The sequence below is a fragment of the Corapipo altera genome, unplaced genomic scaffold, assembly GCF_003945725.1.
Source record: "Corapipo altera isolate COAL_440 unplaced genomic scaffold, ASM394572v1 169, whole genome shotgun sequence".
NCBI lineage: Eukaryota > Metazoa > Chordata > Aves > Passeriformes > Pipridae > Corapipo > Corapipo altera.
Window position 1 is genome coordinate 1,095,405 of NW_020884946.1, and position 20,512 is coordinate 1,115,916.

The following is a 20,512-nucleotide window of genomic DNA, read 5'->3' on the forward strand; positions in this document are numbered from 1 at the left end:
CACAAAGAGTTAAAATGACACCCCTGAACTGCTCCTCTTCCTTCTCACCCCTCTGCTTTGTGGCTTTGCAACCCAGCAGCTGCAGTTTTCCTCCTTTTCATTGCTCATTTCTCATCTGCTGTTTGTACAGGAATGGTTTATAGTAGTGACAGGGGGAATAGCTATGGAAGTCACACTACAAAAAATAAATCAGAGTGAGAGGTGGAAAAATAAAGGACGTTGTTGTGCAACTGGAGTTAAGAGATTCTTAGACATCAGCTTGATTTTTACACAGGAAGCATCCAATGAAAAGTTGGGAGAATCAGCACTTGGAGAGAAAAAGAGAAGTAATCCACTTTTAAAAAGATCTATTAGGAAGAGGGGCCACATGTCCCTACACACACCTCAAAACTACAAACCAACAGAGCATCCACCTGCAACACCCCTCACTCCTGCCCACATCCCAGTCTGCTCCTCCAAGCCTTGGGGAAGCTTCCAGAGATGCCATTTGATAACATGAACTTTACAGACTTACTTCTTTTTCCTCTGAAAATTTTACTAGTCCAAATGAAACCTGGTCTGGCTGCAATTTCTCTCCTGCAAAACACTGGGCTGAGACCTCACAGAACCACAGAACAAAGCACAAAAATTTAGATGAACACAGCTCTCAGTGACAACACCGGAGTTTTGAGTCTGCCTTAAGCATTTGAAGTACAGATTAACTGACAACATTTTGAAAAATATGCGATTTTATATATATTTTTTTTTTAAACAAGTAGCTGAGCTCTTGTTAACCAAGCCCCTTGGTTTTTGGGGTAGATTGAAAAGCAGGACGGATTCACACCTGTTCTTTTGGTTAAAGCCCCTGATATCTTTAAAACTGCACTTCTGGAATCTCCACTACCCATGAGTATGTGGCAGAGTAGACGAGCATTATGGGCTCACACAGAAATAGAGGCCACAGGACAGATACCATGAACCACAGGGAGAGCAGTGCCTTATGGGAGCTGCTCTTGTGTTCCCTTGTGAGGTCTCAGGACCACAGACCCTCCACCCCAGATGGAGGCAGTGCAGGAGGTGCCAAACTGCTGCCTGCAGAGTCACAGTGCTCTGCAAGAGAAAATGCACAAGCTGCTTGCTCGCTGTTGGAAAACTAGAGCAATAAGGTCTATCCCAAAAAAAAATCCCAGTGTAATGAAAAAAAATCCCTGCAAAGCAAAGGGTACCTAAAAGGGGGTATCAGTACCTAAAGGGGCTCCGAGAGAGCTGGAGAGGGACTGTTTACACAGGCATGGAGTGACAGGACAAGGGGATTTGGTGTCAAACTGACAGAGGGCAAGGTTAGGTGGGATATTGGGAAGAAATTCTTGGCTGTGAGAGTGGTGAGGCCCTGGCACAGGTTGCCCAGAGAAGTTGGGGCTGCCCTATCTCTGGAAGTGTTCCAGGCCAGGTTGGACAGGGCTTGGAGCAACCTTGGATAGTGGAAGGCATCCCTGGCCATGGCAGGGGGGTGAAATGAAATAGTATATAAGTTCCCTTCCAACCCAAAATATTCTCTGATTATAATTCTGAAGTGCCCCTGGGCACAGGCACAGCCAGGGTACAAAGCACATTGAAAACAGGTTCCTGTGAGGGCACCATCCCACATCCTTGTCCTGAGGGAAACCCACCTAACCTGTCCCGTGACCATAAAACCACATAGACACAGAACAACTAATGAAAAATGGCTGTAGAAAACCTCTTGGCTCAGTAACAGAGGAAACAATTAAATGCTAAATACATTTTTACATCTATAAAGGATGCTGCACTCATTAAAAAAAAGATAAATGTTCACAGTACAACTGAATCACAGGTTCCTTTAAGAAGAAAAATTTTCCTTTTTGAAACCCAGTATTTTTTTTAATGATGAATCTCCCCCCCCCCCCGAGCCCCCAAAGTTCGTTTGGTAACAGCAATCAAAGACCAAACATCAGCATGTTCCTGCACACTTGATTTCCTCTCTGCTGTCAGTTCTGTCACCTTTTAAAACCATTCTCACTTTGTCAAGGACTAACTCAGATGTTAAGCCTTGACTTCAAACTTCCAGCCCTCCAGCAGGCGGGTGGGGGACCGGGCGCTACCCAGCTCCCCGCCTCAGGTCTGCTTTCCTTTTCCTCAGCCCTTGCAGCTCTTTTTCCAGGTGCTTCACAGCCTGCAGGATGTCCTGGCACTGGGGATCATCTTCTGCTTTCTCGGTGTACAGCAGGAAATGTTTCACAGTTTCAGAGAGCAACGTTTCGGGATCCACGTCCCCCCGACGGAGACGCAACATCCTCTCGCAGGCGATGGCGTAGTTTTTGTGCCAGTTCACTGGGTGATTGGGATGAGAGTTGACAATTTCTTTGTATGACTGTTACAGGAACAAAACAAAAAAAAAAAAGAAGGGGGGAGGAGGCAAATTAATTGAACTAAGGGGACCAACAGCTCTTAACAGTGTTTCAAAACTGCCCGTGAAGGAACAGATGCTATTTAGAATCGTCCAAGTCCAGAGTCGGAGTATTTCTGTAATTCACTCTGTGTTTGCCATTCAACAGCATGAATCAGAAACCCAAGGGGGGCTGAAACGTTTCCCTTCTGACAGCAGCTGTTTGTTTAGAAACATTACAGATGATGGTGATAACCCCACGGCACATTATGTGCTTCCCCCAGAGAGGTGTTACACCAAGCTGGGGGAAAAAAAGAGATTTAACCGCCGCGCCTGGAAGACATTTATCCAATATTTCAGGAGATCAGGACGTCTTCCACAGGACTTAAGGAGTCTGTTGACTTGAGAGGGAATATTCATAAGCTCAACAGCAGGCACGTGCCTGAGAACTTTGCAGAACAGCAAAAAAAATCACAGCAAAACGGGTAAGAATTAAGGAAACTATTTGTTGACCCTCTGCTGGGGTGTGAAATGCTGCTCCTCTCTGCTGACACACACTGATCACTTCGTGCATCTGTTGGCATCTCAGGCAGTCCAGTATTTCCAGAGGTACCTACACCAGCTTATGGGTGTTATTCTTTGGTGTGAAATGCAGCAGAATTAATTTGCACTGAGAAGACTGTCGGATTTTATACTTGCTGGCTCAGACGCACGACTGTGTAATGACAGAGGGGACAAGTGCATAGGGGGAACTTCAGGACAAGCAATCTCTTGGCATGGGTTTGGAGCCCAGCACAGACAACATAATTATAGCAAAAGCAGGGTGTTGACTGGTTAGCTTTTGGCATCCTCTGTGACCGAGGGGGCAAGTAGGAATGGATAAAATCCCCGAGCAAATCTCTTCGAATCGGCTGTGCTCCCAGTTTGGATAAACAAGGGGAATGCAGATTACAGATTACAGGGCCTGTATGGAAACACGTTTCTGTGGAGTCAAGAAACGTAAAAGGAAAGGGAAAAAAATAAATGATGGAGGCTGCAGGGAGTGTTCCTAACCCAAACAGATGACTTACGTTGTATGCAAATGTGTAAAGTTGTGATTTCATTTCTGCAGTCACACTGGCACTCTCCGCAAGGTCGAATATAAAGAAAGCTGTTTTCATCCTGGGAAAACAGGAAAAACTTCCATGTAGTAACTGCTTAATGCAAACAGCTCACATCACGTGGTTATACACATTTTCAGCACGGTTATCCCTGTATGGGACAGAACCAGCACCTCCATTTGAGTCATCAGTGACACAAATTTCTCTCCATGATGTATTTTCTCACCCTAAGCTCCCTCCAACTGCTTTCTGCTCCTTTGAAATACTTTGAGCAGAACCTTTAGGTGAACAAATCGAGCACTCTCCTGAAGGCTTTGCTGGAGTCTTTGCACGCTTCGCCTCATCCTGCCAGCCTTTTCCTTCCAAAGCTTGGCACACATGGATCCAATAAGGCCATGCCCCATCAAGCTGCCCGCTTTGGTGTGTGTTTCCACATCAGTGAGCTGGCATTGCCCACTGGCTGTTGGAAGGGAGCAATGGAGAATTACCTGGCTTGCCACATCTCCTCGTTGGCAACAGCTTCCCAGGAAGAGGGACTGAAACTAAATGGGAATGAGAATAAAATTCAGCCGTCAGATCCATGTCACTTTGCTTCACCCACCACAGCCCTTCTAACCCAGGCAGCTACAGATCTCCCAAGCAGAAGAAAACCCATCATGAAGCCTATGGCTCTGACAGCAGGGAGTTCAGCTGACCCTCTATCATTCATAAACCTTATTCCACTCTCTCCACAAAAGGAGCCTCTGGCATATCAGGTGCTTCACAGCATCCCAGTTCTCAAAGTGAGAGATTTGGTTTTTTACCATGGCAGATCAGTCTACGACATTTAAAACTTTGGATGTCTCAAGTCCTCAATGATTTTAGCTCCTGTTCAAGTTTTAAGGCCAGAACTGGAGCTGATACTTGACTAGAAATGTCCTCGCTATATTTCACACTAATAAAAGTCATAGATCATAGAATGGTTTGGGTTGGAAGGGAACTTAAAGACCATCCAGTTCCAACACCCTGCCATGGGCAGAGACACCTTCCACCAGACCAGGTTGCTCCAAGCCCCATCCAAGCCCCTGGCCTTGGCCACTTCCAGGGATGGGGCAGCCACAGTTTCTCTGGGCAACCTGTGCTAGGGCCTCCCCACCCTCACAGGGAAGAATTTTTTCCTTGTATCAACTGAAACACAAACCATCATGATCCTGGCTCATGTTAATTCCTGCAACGCTGCAGAGGATGTGACAGTGCTGCTGGCAGAAGAATGATGAGCAGGAAGGAGCAGGGTCTCCTCTGCCTCATACCTGCCATAGTCTTCAGTCCAGTTATAGAGATTCCTGGTGAGACGGATCCACTCCCCTGGGTCAAACACAACATTGGAAGGAACCAACTTCTCACACGTCCCCCAGGGCCAGAGCGAATGGCTCCTTCTCCAGGTCGAGTCACCTTCATGAAGACCTATGCAGACAAACACCTCCTTACTGCCAAAAAAAACCCAAGAGAGAGCAATTGTGAATCTCTGCCAGACCATGGGCCACCCCTTGTCCCTGAGCAAACCACACACACATTGTTTCTTAAGTTAACAACTAAAATATCTGAAATTGTTCTTGAATTTGAGTATGAAAACTTTCCATCCAGTGAAATCCTCTTTGGGAATATTTCTGTTCCAGTATTCAAGACCTCAAAGAGAGACTAAGGCAACGTACAAACCTACCCTTGGGGCCAAGCATTGACACACAGGGGGAAACTTTCCTTTCACAAGAAGTGGTTGTTAATCTTTTGCAAGAAACAAAGAAGCTTTTGAAAGATGTCACAGGGCGAGTTTGCTTCCCGTAATCTCTGTTAGTGATATAATTTTGTGCAAGAAATTAAATCTTGAGGTTAAATTTTTGGTTGAGGTGTGATAGGAGGAAGAAAAGACATTGGTAAACAAATTCTCTTTTGTGCTTTTTTACTGAAACGGGGTCATACTGGAGACTGAGGGTTGGCTTTTACATGTGGATCTAAGTTGTGCAGCACAACTCTTCCTGTGGCACAGACACCTGTCCAGACCATCTCACATCAGAAAGCACACATTTTGGGCCAGTTTGCAAAACAGCTCTTCTGCTGCAAGTGAATACCCCATCTGGCATTGCCCATCTTGTGCAGCCAGCACAGGTGGCACATCCTCTTCCCTCTCCTGGACCTCACAAACATGCCAGAAGCCGTAGGAGAAGCCCATTTCTTCCTGACAGCACCTGGCTCTGCTCTTCTGCCTCCCCACCCTCGCCAGGCTCACCCCGGCTACTCTAAATGCAGATGCTATTCTTATTCATGTGAGTATCTAATCCTTTCTCCACTCTTACTAAGCTATTTTTATATGATGATTATTCCTGGAATACATTCATTCTATGCTAATCAGTTGGCCACAATGTTCACAAAGGAGAAGCAGCAGCAATTTGCTCTCCAGCCATCATCGTTTTGAGTGCAGGGGAACGTTCCTTTTTCTGTGATGAACTGTATCAACAACAACAAAAGAAATGATCAGTAAACACTCTGATCATCACCTTCTTATTTTTTCCCTCCTAAAAACCAAACCAGGCTCAAAACAACAGGCAACATTATATCCGGATGGAGTTACTCCTGCACAGATATTTGCTTTAATTGCAAGAATAATCTTGCCACCAGGGAGGAAGTCAGTGGAGAAAATTGGTCTTTTGGATGCAGTACCAAGCTGTTCCATAAACAATTTGTAGGGGGAAAAAAAAAAAAAGGTCGAAGATTTTAGGAAAGCTGTTACATATGAAAGAAATGCTTACTGTTTATTTACTTTGAGGAAACGATGGAGATTAAAAGCAAGTGTCCCGTCGGGTAATACTCCTTCCACAGGATTCCACCGGTGCCCAGGAAAATAAACGCCAGGTAAATGCTTTGCCAGCTTGGGTAAATACCATTCATAAGTCATCATCTATCAATAAAAAAATATTGTCATACTTAAAACAAGAATTCAAAGCTTTCATCCGTTTTACATCCAGAAGAAATGGGTTTTGAGGGACTGTTTGCTCAGTGGAGTCACCTCCCGTGCCAGCAGTGGTTGCGACCACACCACCACACTGGGTCACCAGTTTGGTTCTGATCAGAGGCACGTGGTCCTCACTCTAACACAAAACAGCTGGTAAGAGACACAACAGGGGTTTGGTTTGGTTAAACACGAGGTTTAGGGTTTGGGGTTTGCCAGCAAGTCACAAACTCTTGTTGCAAAGCCAAGCACAAGGATGACATGGTGGTAGAAATGCAGGTGTTCTGTTCTGTAAGAGGGTTTTTTTTTTCTATTTTCCCATTCCTCAGTGAAAAAGGAAAGAGTGCAAACATCACCCAGGGACACACAGCACCTCAATCTTAGTGTAAAAAACAGGGACAGAAGTCTGCAAAACCCCCAAGGTAACAGAGAGGATGCAGGGGATGCGTGGTAAAGCCCCCAGGAGAAACTCGAAAGCTGCAACATCCATGGGGCAACTGCTGCCCTGCTGCTCTCCAGGCTGATCCCAGAAGTCTTCTTCTGCCCCAACATCTGTATTTTGGGGCAATTGCAGAAAACAGCTGGAACAAACTTCCTCAGCAAGGCAAACACCAGCCCTGTGGCACATCTGGATATCTGCAGTGATGAAGGAATTTGGTTTTCCCATCTCTCTAGCCACTATTGCCTCACTGGTGGCTTTTTGGGCTTGAATGGGCCTTGCACACCATGCTCCATCCCAGGGCTACCCAAGACCCTTTTTTAAAATATCAATTTTATTTATTTCCACATCATGAGTTTTATTTGAACAATGAAACCCTCTCAAGGAGATAAAGGAACAACCAAACTTTTGCTTCCCACTTCAATCTGCCTGATAACTCTTTAAGCAGCACTTTCTGAACCTACCTCCTGGTCCACTAAGGTGATATCTGGCCTCATCCCTTCACAGTAATGAAGGTAACGAAGAGCATTCCCAGGTAAGTCTCCTCTCAGCAGGATCACTGCACCCATGGGCATAGAGGACAGCAGATTCCTTGCAAACTTGTCAACAACATAGTTATTGCTCTGATCACAAGCACTAAAGAGAACAGATAAAAACCAATATCTCAAAACCAGGTATTTGCATGGCTTTGCATATCTTCAGAACAATTTTATGCAAGAGGCAACCACAGAAATCCACCCTAGTCAGATCTTGCTGGAAGCATCACAGAATCACAGAATGGTTTGGGTTGGAAGCTCATCTTGTTCCACCACCCCTGCCATGGGCAGGGACACCTTCCACCAGACCAGGTTGCTCTAAGCCCTGCCCAGCCTGGCCTTGAATACTTCCAGGGATGGAGCATCATCAACAACTTAATCATTCCAACTTAATCATCTCCATTTCCAGAGAAACTGAGATATAGAAATGAAACATTTAGACAACAGTCCCCCAGAAACCAGAACCACAGACATAAGCCACTACAGTTTAGCCAAAATACACACTCACTGCATGCCTTCACATTAATTCTGAGTCTTTTTATTGGGCTAAACCAAAAGTCTTACTTGTTGGTGTTGGAAGTGCCAGTACAACGATGGTACTGTAAAGTACCTGAAATCTTCCTCATCCTATAATGTTTTAATTAAGCATTAAAAGTGCTTTTAATTAAGCATTGAAAAGCCAAGTTTTTGTAGCATCAGGCAGAAGCAGCTTTTACATCACCTGAGAATATATCCTTTTTGTTACACATCTGTGTGTGCACACAGTGGACTCAAGAAGAGGACACTCCATGACTTGGCTCAGGACATGAGCTATGACTGGCTCACCTATGGACAAGCCTTTGGAAAAGATGTGTGCAAAGGAAGAATTCCTGAGGATGAAGTCTATGCTTCGTTGGTCAACCTCTACCTGAGCACCCCTACTAGGACACTGATTCCTATCCAAGTGACTGCAGGTGCTTCTGGGATAAGGAAGCCCCACACTATACATTTAACTCTTCAAAAAGGGGGAAAAAAAATCAGAAAAAAACACAGGGCACAAGGAAACCTGAAGGAAAGCAAGGGAAGTTCAGGTCAAATGAATTCTGCAAACCTGCTTAGGAAACAAAGCACAGATTTACAAGTAGGTTTTTTTAGAAGTTTAAGTATCTACAGATTTTTCTTCCTTCAACCTACATGACACACATATTTACAGCCTGGAGTTGGTGCTTGGTGAGCCTGAGGGAGAACAAGGGAGTCCTGCAGGCTGTGACCATGTAATCTTAGGTGGGATGTGAGAAGTGCCTTTTCCACTTCCTGACATGGACAGAAACCCCAGGAGCAGGAGTGGGGGGTTCACAGAAGCACCCCAACTGCACAGCACCCCACAGCCCTGTGGGGCTGCACCAAGACACGTGTCCAGGGGACTTCTTACCTGTAATTTGTCCAAACTTGAGAAGTAACAAGAGCAAGGGCAGAGAGCCACTCCAGCCAGGGCAGCACCCGGCTGCCCTCCAGCACGGTGTTCCCGAGGGAGGTGAGGGTTGCCAAGCCCAGCCCGGCCAGCACAGCCACCACAGCACTGCTCTGCAGCCAGAACCGCTCCACCTGGGACACAACACACAGAATCCCAGAATTGGGATTGGAAGGCACCTTAAAGTTCATCTCATTCCACCCCCCTGTCATGGGCAGGGACACCTTCCACTAGCCCAGGTTGCTCCAAGCCCCGTCCAACCTGGCCTGGAACACTTCCAGGGATGGGGCAGCCACAGCTTCTCACAGACCCTATTTCTGTGTCCCCAGCTATAAGGAAACAGAATAAGTAAGTATATTTTTGTACCTTATGCCCCCTGGTTAGGTGGTTTTAAGGTTTTTAATGTTTCTGCCAAAAATTAACATGCCAGAGCAGTTTTTAGAGTGAAACTCACCACGCCTAGAAACAGAGGCTTTGTAACATCCAAGTTTGCTCTCCAAGCGAAGAAAAGGGAATAAAGACAAAGCATTCCAGTGAAGAGCCAGATCACAGTTGATTTCTGCTGCCTTGTCCTATAAAAAAGTAACATATCACTCCTGAGGCACGATATAAAACAAAACAGAAGTTACATGCGCTTGAAAACCACTAACTCTTTGCACACCTAAAGGCATTTAATACAAGGAGCTGATGAGCCTTTCTTTACCTTTGCCATTTATGAAACTTCTGTTTTCAAAACACAAAAACCACGAGGATTTCAGGATATTTAAGCTTGCCACCTACAAAGCCACAGGGTTAACCAGGAGTGTAGGGATATTTTGCTCTCACAAACAGATGACCATAGCCAACTGCTGCAATTTTTGCCCCAGTAAGGAGAAGGTAAAACAAGCTGCCCACGAAGCCAGTGAGAAAGCGAATATCAAAGCAAATATTGTCCTCCTACTTACAGCAGTGCTGTGCTCACACAGGCCACAAGTGCCAGGGCAAGGACGGGAAGGGAGAGCTCCGACTTCATCTGCGCCAGCTGGAAACTGTGGAGAAATTAGTGCATGGATGTGCCACCCCCTAATCGCCCCTTGCACTCAAAGTGTCAGGAGAAACTGGGAATAAGCACAACATAACATATTGCCATTCTTCTGTGATTAAGTTTACCAGAAATGGGAACAAGGCTGGTTTACGTGGCAGGATTTTGAAGGAGAAATCACTGGGGAGGGGGATCCAGCATTTCAACGGGAAAACAAACAGGCATGCATGTTGTCCCTGTGACACACACCAGGCCTAGCTCTGGATCAAGACTAGGAAAAGAAGGACAGGAGCCACTTTGGCCAAAATACCAAAGCAGCAGCAGCAACAGGTTTCTCTCCACTAAAAGGCATATCAAGATGTTACTCACAGCAGCATCTCTCTCATACTGGATCCTGTCTCAGACTTGGCCTGTATTGAAAAGAAAGAAGCACATGAGAAACCTACACACTGACTGAGTATCACTGGGACAAGGAAAGTCTTTCAATTTTCTCTTTGCAAAAAGGTAGCAAGCTCTGCTCAAACCTTCATTGCAAGATATTCTCCCACATTCCTGTTTTATGTGACGGGTTTACTTCCTGGATAAGCATTTTTTCAAAGTGCTGACAACGGATTACTCTGGTGATTTGAGCCTGATCTCTGCTATATAATAGAATCATAGAATCATTTAAGTTAGAAAAGTCCTCTGAGATCATCAACCATTAACCCAGCACTGCCAGGTCCACCACTAACCCATGTCCCCAACTGCTCGTCCACACGGTTTTTAAATCCCTCTAGGGATGGTGACTTCACCACTACCTTGGGCACCCTGTTCCAATGCCTGACACCCTTTCTGTGAAGAAATTTTTCCTAATATCCAATCTAAACCTCTCCTGGTACAACTTGAGGCCACGTCCTGTATCTGCACAGTGCAATTATTTTCTGGGACATCTCCCCACAGCCTGAGAGAAGCTGCAGGCCTCAATTCCTCCTTGCTTAGCAGACTTGCCCCCATCTCCTCTGCACTGACAGAGCTGTATGAGATCTATATGAGATACATGGGAATTTTTATTGCAGAGACCTGCAATCCATGGCACAAATCTGGGAAGGAAGACATGCTCGGTGGAGGTGAGGAATTAATCTTCACAGCTGCTTGTTGGAAAAGTGGTGGCTACCAGAAAAAAAGATAAGGTAAACAGATTCAGGAGGACTGGAAGGAATACTTAATCTCAATAAAAATAGAATAGTTAATTGTATTCAGGTTTTAATTAAAAAATAAGTATTAGAGGATGGAGAGCCAGCTCACAGCTCCTGAAGCCCCACCCTGGTGGCGGCTGACGGCTTCCGATCCCAGACACATCCTTCGCAAGGAGATGACATTTCTGATGCTTGGCTTACAGGTGGAATCCCCTCCTGAGCATTTTCTGAGGTGATTTTAGACCCTGTCTGCCCTTAAAACAGAGCTACGGGATGCAAGGGCTGGCTGTCCATCCAGGGAGTGCTCTGGAATTAGCCCAGCTGGCACCGGGACCAAATGCTTGGATTTTGCTGTATTTATTGCTCCTGCTTCAGACAAGTTCAAATGTGATTTGTGGTGTAGGATTACACGCAGTCCATCCCTAAGCCTCCTGAACATCAACTTGAATTCATCATATTTGATGGAGAGAGGAGTTAAGGGATTTGCATGCCTTGGTATTGCTCTGCCCAATGGAGTCTTATCCTCGGGAGGCGGCTGGGAATAGGGCAACAGGGGAAATCTCAGAAGTCCTTCAGAGGGTGGATCTTATCTCTGTAGGAGTTTTGGAAAGATTTAGTGGCAGCAGCAGGAATTATCGTGTCTTTTGACACACATCCTACAGCCACACAGCTGTAATAGGACAGTGATGGTGCTCGCTGCGTCACGTTGGCTTAACTTCTGAGGATGTGGGGCTTCAAGGAGTGGCACAACATCTAGACCACAGCTCTTTATCTTTTTCTTCCCGGTGGTGTCATTTCCCAGCCCTCTGCACCCAAATCTCTGAAGCAGGAGGACAGAAACTGGGGTGATGGGCACGTGCTTTCCTTGGGTGGCTACAGCCAAACATCCAAGTCAGGGCTGGAGGAGGCAGATGCAAACCATGCAATGCTTCCCTTCCTTGGCAAGAGCACAGACCTCAGTAACTCAAATCAGAGGTTCCTGAAACCCCCCCAAACCAACCATTAGTTTAAATTCAGTATTAGTAAGTTAAGAGGAACAATTTTGAAATGAAAGTTGCTTGTGACCTCTTTAAATGTCGGAGTTAAAAATAGAGAAATAAGACAATATTTGTCTTAAAACAAGAAAACCACCAAATTGATGTCACCATCTCCCTCTAGCACAGTTTGCTCTTTGGGCTCTACATACACAAGACACCAGACAACTCCCAGGAAATAATTTGGCTCATCCCATGAAGGCAAACAGAATTATCTTTCTGCTTTCCCAGCCACGTGATCCATTTCCCAGAAAACCTGACAGGTCAGAAGGTCGAAATCAGAAATAAACGCTTAAAAAATGAAACATTTTCAATTTCTTTCCCCACGAGCCCTTAATCGTCACAAAGAACAGTTGCATAAGGCAAAAAGAAAGTAATTTAGAAAACGACCCTTATTTACCAGATTGAATGTCCCATATTCTTCCCTGAGAAAGTGGGTCAAAAATCCTTGAAGAGTCGTCTGGTCTCCCCATGTCCAACGGGCTCGACTGAGGTAGGACGAAGCCGGCAGATAGAGATAAGGCAGCAAACCAGCCAAGAAGCATAAACCCAACTTCAGCAAATGGCCTGGGGACAATTCCTGCACCAAAATATGTCATATTGCATAACAATGTTTATTTTAGTTTAATCACGCTGGAACTTCAAGAACAGATAAAGAAAAAACATCAAATATATTTACACAGAGCTGATCTCTCAATTTATAGTAAGTCCCTACAAAATGCTATGTTAAACCTTACGATTTTGTGGATTACTAGGAAACTGCATCAAACTGATCTCCTTTGCATGGCAGGGTGAAATTTAAGTGAAGCAAATAATATTAGCTAGGACTCATGAGTATCATACTCATTGCATCTTTCACATTTAAATCATGGCATGACATGCATAGATGGCTGAAGCACTGCAAGGCTGAGATAACCCACTTTGCAGCGATTAAGAGTTGGCTGGTATTCCATCTGGCAAAAAAAACCCCCACATAAATGCTGCTCTAGTACAACTACACACATCACCACCATCATCAGGAGTCAGTTTTGCCATTTACTTTATCGTGATTACAGTGGCTAAATTGGATAGGCCAACTTTTGGGGTGGGATTTTCAAGACTGCCTAAGGGGTCAGGAAGACAAGACTTTCAAAGGGACTTCTGTGCCTAACTCCTTTAAGTGCTTTGGAAAATCCCACCCTAGAATATTGCACGCTGGCTTTATCTTTTAGCCACTGCCCTGTCAATCAAAGCACTTCCTCGGCACTTGGGGTTACAGGGAAGAGGCACCAATTCAGAGGGATGATCTATGGAGCAGAAAAAGGAGCTTGATAAGGGTGATGGCCAGATTCTTCAGAAGAAAGATGGCTCGTTTTTACTTAAAAAAGGCACTTTTCCCATCAATTATCCTTCTTATTAGGTGGTTTTCTGCAGCAGGTACTACTGGGTTGTCTAAAGCATCTCCCAGGATTATTATATTGGCACAGCATTGTCCTTGCTGGAAACCACAGAGGCCTCTCTGGACCTCTCTGGTTAAAAAAAAAATACTAAAAATTCTGTTTGAAGAACATAAATATATTGCAGAAGTGAGTCTTCATCGTGTTAAGGGAATTATGTAGCCAGAAAGAGGTTTGTTGCAGATGCTGAACAGATTTTGGATCAAGCTACCCTGAGTTGCACTGCACCTCTTGCAGCTCAAATGCTTCACCCTGTGCCATTACTGAGAACCACACAGGATTTATCTGGTTAAGGGTGGAAAAATACAGGCAGGACTGGCCTGGCAACCACCTGCCCAACTGTCACCACCAGAGGGACAAAAGAGAGAGGGGGAAGTAGGTGGAGGCTTCCCAGAGCCACTTCCAAAATGGCCAGAGCACCTGTATGGCTGAGACGTGCCACTGTTTCATGGGCAAAGTAGAGTTCCTACAACACATCTGCATCCAGCCCGGTTCACTGACTCACAGAAAACCAGCTACAGCAGAAAAGAGCATGGCAGGGTCCCTGAATGGCACCCAGGAGCCTCATCTAAATGGATGCATATCACCTCCAAACACCAGGAATGCAAAAATGTGTTTTCACCTTCTTACACAACAACCAAGTTTAATAAAAAGAGGTGTAAAATAAGGGACATCTTGAGAAGGGGATAGATTTGAGGGGATCAAAGACTTGCTGTTGCAATGAAGGTCAACCTTCCTTTGGTCCTCTCCAGCTCTTTACCTGAGAGTTGATCTCTTCTAGGACTCTCAAGTCCTGGACACATCTGAGCTGGAGGCCACCAAGCCCGGGACATCCCAAGGGAAGACAAACCTCCATGCCTTTCATGCCATGCTGCTTGTTCTGGCTGCACCTTCAACTGTCAACAGCAGTCAGAAGATGCTCTACCATGAGTGGACATGGCTTTTGTTATCACCAGGGAGCCAACATACAAAAACTCATCTCCAGGTAAGCTCATGGCAGGAGAAAGCCAGTGTCACCGGCCAGGAGAAGCAGCACACAAACACTCCATATGGTTGTGACTCTCCCCAGCCTGTTTGGTAGGTCATTGAACTTGCTCTTATTTCCTACAGGCTGAGTAGTTTTTAGTTCCCAGTATTATTTTAGCTTACAGGGTATTTGCAAACAGCTGGGGCAGAGTGTTCCTGTGCCAGGAGACACAAGCGGGTCACAGACTGCTGGCACGAGTAAAGCTCCTAAATTGTGATCACAGAATCACAGAGTCATTGATAATTTGGGTTGGAAGGGACCTTAAAGATCATCTAGTTCCAACCCCTCTGCACCTTCCACTGCCCCAGGTTGCTCCAAGCCCTGTCCGACCTGGCCTTGAACACCTCCAGGGATGGGGCAGCCACAGCTTCTCTGGGCAGCCTGTGCCAGTGCCCCACCACTCTCACAGTCAACAATTTCTTCCTAATATCTAAATCTAGACTTGCCCTCCTTCAGTTTAAAGTCATTTCTCCTTGTCCTGTCACTCCATGCCCTTGTCAAAAGTCCCTCTCCAGCCTTTTTGGAGGCCCCCCTTAAACCAGGCCCCCTTTAGATCAGCGGCTCTGGTGTCAGACAGATGAACTGTAACTTCAGTGGGTTATGACCAACAAGTTCAGACAGAACATTGACTCTCCCTGTTTGCAGATCAACACAGAGGTGGCAACAGTGCTTGGAAAGAAGAATTACCCACTGGCTCAGAAAAACAGGGTCAGCAAAACACGTACCGACTTTCTGAAGAGCCGGGCGAGAACCCAAGGCACGATACAAGCGATGTAAAGCACTATCGTGTGCTGATTGCACAGACTGAGCCCACAGCAAAAGGCACCAAGCTTAGAGATCTGAGAGGGGAGAAAAAAACATCCACGATCACTGCTTACGGTTTGCAAAAACACCCAGAGATCAAAAAAGCTTCAGCACAGCCCACGGCACCCTTAGAAGAGAAAGGCAAATACATCAGCGAGCACTGGTCAATTATAACACAGATCACAGGTTATTTTTGGCTATTTACAGAGAGATTTCATTTGTTTAACAGAAAATATTCTTTAAGAAGTGTCTAGTTTAACTGCTGTGTGTCCATGCACACAGACATCCCATGCAGCATCATCACATCCTAATGAGGAGTCCAATCCAATTCCCAAACCCCAGCTGCACAGGGGAGGCTGCACAGGGAGCAGTTAACTCCAAATGGTGCAAATTTTTTCAGCAGTCATACCCTGAAATAATACCTCTATATACAGAGACCTCATTTTTCATAACAGGATTGATTTTTAACTCTTCTTCAGGCACAGAGGCATAAATTCAGGGCTACACAAACTTTGGGAATTAAGGCTGATATCCCTCATTCATCTAAAAGATCAATTTCAGGCATCTTCAAAAGAGTTTTATGATAAAACAGGTAACGCATCCAGACTATGGAGCACAGTGCAGGGGATTGCTGATATTCACTGAGGAAGGCTACAAGAACAAGTCCATACAGAATCCTTGGGTCAGTGCCACCTACACCACTGCTCCTCCTCTGAATTTGCCTCCTCCTCCACCATCACTGCCCAGTTTGTCCATGTTACATCCTGAAGCCACGCCAAGGGCAGCTCCTCAGTGGGCAAAAAGCCACCAGAGTCCCACGGACAGGAGCAGACAACCCATCCTCACCTTCCCAGCCAGCCCCAAGGAGGACAGCACTTCCACAGAACCACAGAATATCCCGAGTTGGAAGGAATTCATCAGGATCATCGAGTCCCAACTCCTGGCCCTGCACAGGACATCCCCAAAAATCCCACAGTGTGCCTGAGAGCACTGTCCAAATACTTCTTGAACTCTGTCAGGGTTGGTGCTGTGAACACTTCCCTGGGGAGCCTGTTCCAGTGCTTGACCACCCTCTGGATGAAGAACCTTTTCCTAATATCCAACTTAAATGTCCCCTGCTTATTTCAGCCACTGGTGAGGGTGGTGTGAGAGGTGCAAACACTTGCCTTGGTGTAGTGATGGCATCACCCTGTAATTATAAATTAACTGCTCAGCATTCCACTTTGGATGCTGCCTTGTCATGGAAACACCTGCCATAACTTCAGAAAAACCTTTTCAGAGTTGCCTGGCAGGTCTCAGAACCACCTCAGTGATTTTTTAAGCATACTGATGAACCCCAAGCACACCCCTGGAGATGTCCGTATGCCCATCTGATTTATGAAAAGCACCATGAGCTTGCTGTTGGCAGCCTGGCTTCTTTGAGGCGTGGGATGCCAGACACCCAAAAAACCACTGAAACAAGTTCCTTAACTGCTTCTGAAAATCTCATTTGAAAATCCCATTGGAAATTGGGCACATGAAACATGGGAGGAGGTTGGAAAATGCCCAACTCCATGTCCGTGGAGTTCAGGTTGTGGGGATCTTGGGGCACTGCTCATTAGAAAATAAAAAAAAAAAAAAAAATCCAGTGGTGAAACAAGGTCTCTGTAACCACTGATAAAACATGTTATTTGAGAACTCACGAAGCTGAGTAAACTACCACTGCAGGCTCCTGAAATTCTAGCCTAGCCTGACAAAAATCCTTTTATTCACACAATTTACAGGAGTCACAGCAGGCAAGTCTGTCGGAGGAAAAGAGATCAGATGTTCAGGCAAACCAAAGTAGAAAGAACAAGACTGCTGAGCAAAAATATCATTTGGCTGCCTAGTCTGTTTATAAAGTAGAGAATAAAGCATGAAATTTACAGTCTCTGTGTTTAACAATGGCATTATTTTAGGGGCACATTTAATTTCAGAAGAAAAATTGATTGAAAATTTGGTTGTTTCTGTTTTTGAGTAGAAACCTGGGTTTCTGATTAGATGAAGTTTTCCGTAAAATACATCTATTTACCCCAAAGAAAAATATCAGTTCTTAAAACAAAACCTTGAACACCCACAGCCTAGTTTGTGTCTTTGATGCAGGAAGAACTAAAACATTTATATGAAAATGATTTTGCTTCTTGTATTTCCACCCCGTGGTATTAAACAAACCAGCCCCAAATGCATCCAACAGGTCCCAATTCAATTCTTAAACAAAGTGTGAAGGTTTTTTTTCAATGTTTGGCACTTTTGAACATCCAGGTACGTCAGGAATGGACATCACCCAGCACAGGTGCTGAACCAGGTCCCAAAATTTGGTCTTTTTACTTAAACGAAACTAAAACAGCAATAAACAAATAGGAAATTAAACAGACAGGTGACAATTAAATAACAGAAGATAAAGAACTATTCACTTTCCTTGAGATGTTTTACCTTTGATCTCTCTTTTGCAGTGGATGCCTCCTCAAAATGAGCAGTGAGAGCCATCAGCAGCCCCACAAACAGATTGTTTAAGCTGAAAACCTCCGCCGTGATGGACCACTGCCATGTTAGACGAGAAAATGAAAACACCCCCGCAGCAAGGATTCCTCCAGCATATGAGCCAGAAAGCCTGCAAACACAGATAACATGAAATCTTCTTTTCCAACAAAAAAAAAAAAAAAGCCTACTTTATTGTCCTTCTTTTTTTTTAAGTTTTGTTTGTTTGTTTTTTTTAAAACATACTGTAGCAGCAGCGGTGGCTGCCACCCAGCACCCTGCCAAAACATTATATGGTTAATATCTTCCTAATAATTTCTCTGCCAAAGGATTGCAGTTAGGAAGAGCCAGTCCGTTTGCCAGCCACCCCAACACCAAAGAATTTGCTCCTTGCAAAAGCCACGAAAACTTCCAGAGTGGAATTTGGCCCAGAGTCCCTGACGAGTGACGGCCTGGCGGGTCGGGAGTCACGCCGCTAACGGGATACTCTCCGCCAGAGGAGATGCCAGCAAGGGTGCAGCCCTAAATAAAGACTGGATTAGAGTTATTCGTGATGGACAGCATTAGCAGAGCTTTCCTGGCGACGGGGGGAAGGTGTTCAGTGGGGTTGGTGAGGATTGTGGCACCCGTGCCGCCAGCAGGGAGAGGTGTCCACCACGGTCGGGAGCATGGAAAATGGGTGTCGGCTCCAGTAAGTGTGAGGGAGTGGGTGAAGCACCCACAGTTGGAGTGGCTGTGAGCCCAAAAGCCAGTCATCTCTGCGACTCCCAGATGGGATTATGGCACACATGCCCCACGGAGCTGTTTGGCCAACTCAGTTTGATGCTGCAGCCGGCATGCAGGGAGCCCACAAGATGGAATTTAGCCCAGGAAACCTATTAGGCCCGTTCCGCAACAGTGGCTCTTCCCACCCAGTCTCACTGGGAGCAGCTCCAACTCTGCCCATCTGAAAGGTCTCCCCTCTGTGAAGTCACCCTGAAAAGATGCCACATAGGGCACAACCAACTCAATTAAGCCTTATCCAAAACCAGAAATAGCTGTGGACAAAGCTTCTCTCCAGAAATTCACCATCCCTCTGTAAGACTAAGCCGGTCTCTGCCACAAATTGGGCATTTTCCGGTTCCATCCCAGAGACACACAACTCCAATTATTTCTAACATTTCCAGCAGGTTTAAACCAAAACTTATAAGCTACCAAACTTCTTCATCGAGCTACCTGTGTAATTTGGTCCTAAATAGTGACCATATCCTCTAAGACAGTCAATGTCCCCAGGTGACTTGTTCTACCCAGCGTTGATGGGAGGGTGGATGTCCACACGAGACTTACCCTGACATAGCTCTGACACAAAAGGCAACCAAAGGACACAAAACCTACAGCCCCTAAGAGCAGAAGTGCCCTGCTGGTAGAGTACTCTTTAGCAAGGGCTCCTCTTCTTGGGTATGCTTTTCTTCCACCTTCCCGAAATGACCTCAGTTCAGACAACCTATTTCTGTAGATGTCAAAGAAGAACAGTCTGAACAGGAATTTTTAATCCATTAAAAATGAGAAGTAGGGTTCGTGAGACCAGGTCTCTAGTCCTCCTCCTGCCATCAACACTGGACATCCTGGGTAGCCTGGGACAAGCCACTCTGCTGCTTCTGACGAAGTATCTGCAGGTATCTGCAAAATAGGACTAATGATTTTTATTTCCTTTGCAAAGCACTTTGAGATCTGCAGCTGCAGGAGGCAGCTGGAGGGTGAGAAGCAAGGAGTTAACAGTGGGGAAAAAGAAAGCAACTCTGAGGTGTTCAAGGCCAGAGCAAGACAAGCTAAAGGTGACAGAGAGTTCAACACCAAGACTCTGGGAAGAAGTCTCAAAAAATCAATGGAAGTGGAAAAAAAACCCAGCCTGAAAACTCCCAACTGACAGCAAGTAGGATTGTTTCAGATCAAAGGTGAAACCAAGGGGAAATATTCAAGGTGAGGTTGGACAAGCCTTGGAGCAACCTGGTTTAGTGGAAGGTGTCCCTGTCCATGGCAGGGAGTTGGAACGAGATCATCTTTAAAGTCCCTTCCAACCCAAACCATTCTGTGATTCTATGACTCTAAATCTGTGTCTGCAAAGTACAGATTTAAACATTAAACTTTTGAAGAAAGGTGACTTGGAACCTCTTCAGTAGCAAATCAGGTATCTGCTGTTGTGCTCACTAACACATGTCACTGTGGTGGACTCTTCCAACGTCTAAACTTCCCCGTGGTTCAACACAGGTCCAAGTATTTGGTATGAAATTCTCCATCAAGACCCATCACTCACTGCACTAATATAGTTTCAAAATCACACAACTGCAAAGAGAAAAGGTATTCATGGGCATGAACACGGCTGTGTTGGTTTTGCTGCCAAACCACCCCAGCAGGCCCAAGTCCACCTCCTCTAAGGGAGAGGTGAGACAAACACAACTTGTCTGGCAGAGTTTTCAGACTCAAGAGCTCTGGCTGTGCTCTCCTCCTCATTGTTACCAGAAAGATGTGGCACCCAAAGAGAAAATGGAAAGATGCAATGGAGTTTTCAGGAATTGAGTCAGGAGCAGCTTCTGTTCCTAAAGAAAAACACCAGGAAAGGGCAGCAGGGCCATGTATAATTAAAACCCA

General features: G+C 45.5%; 1 protein-coding gene across 4 annotated transcripts in view; it reads right to left on the minus strand.

Moving 5' to 3' along the window:
• Positions 1 to 1,696: 1,696 nt before the first annotated feature.
• TMEM260 (transmembrane protein 260) overlaps positions 1,697 to 20,512 on the minus strand; it is a 36,253-nt gene continuing 17,437 nt past the window's right edge. Inside the window, exons 2-15 of one of the 4 annotated variants that reach the window (XM_027662618.1) lie at positions 18,131 to 18,406; positions 17,840 to 18,017; positions 15,310 to 15,423; positions 12,522 to 12,701; positions 10,282 to 10,322; positions 9,836 to 9,919; positions 9,346 to 9,463; positions 8,853 to 9,025; positions 7,370 to 7,541; positions 6,267 to 6,415; positions 4,773 to 4,949; positions 3,972 to 4,025; positions 3,454 to 3,544; positions 1,697 to 2,368 (exon numbers count right to left, since the gene is read on the minus strand). In XM_027662618.1, the coding sequence (XP_027518419.1) occupies positions 2,096 to 2,368; positions 3,454 to 3,544; positions 3,972 to 4,025; positions 4,773 to 4,949; positions 6,267 to 6,415; positions 7,370 to 7,541; positions 8,853 to 9,025; positions 9,346 to 9,463; positions 9,836 to 9,919; positions 10,282 to 10,322; positions 12,522 to 12,701; positions 15,310 to 15,423; positions 17,840 to 18,017; positions 18,131 to 18,174 (1,848 nt within the window). In that variant the 5' untranslated portion in view covers positions 18,175 to 18,406 and the 3' untranslated portion in view covers positions 1,697 to 2,095. Of the gene's footprint in view, positions 2,369 to 3,453; positions 3,545 to 3,971; positions 4,026 to 4,772; positions 4,950 to 6,266; positions 6,416 to 7,369; positions 7,542 to 8,852; positions 9,026 to 9,345; positions 9,464 to 9,835; positions 9,920 to 10,281; positions 10,323 to 12,521; positions 12,702 to 15,309; positions 15,424 to 17,839; positions 18,018 to 18,130; positions 18,407 to 20,512 lie in introns of those variants that run through there. The other 3 variants (XM_027662617.1, XM_027662620.1, XM_027662619.1) reach the window with 3 other exon arrangements.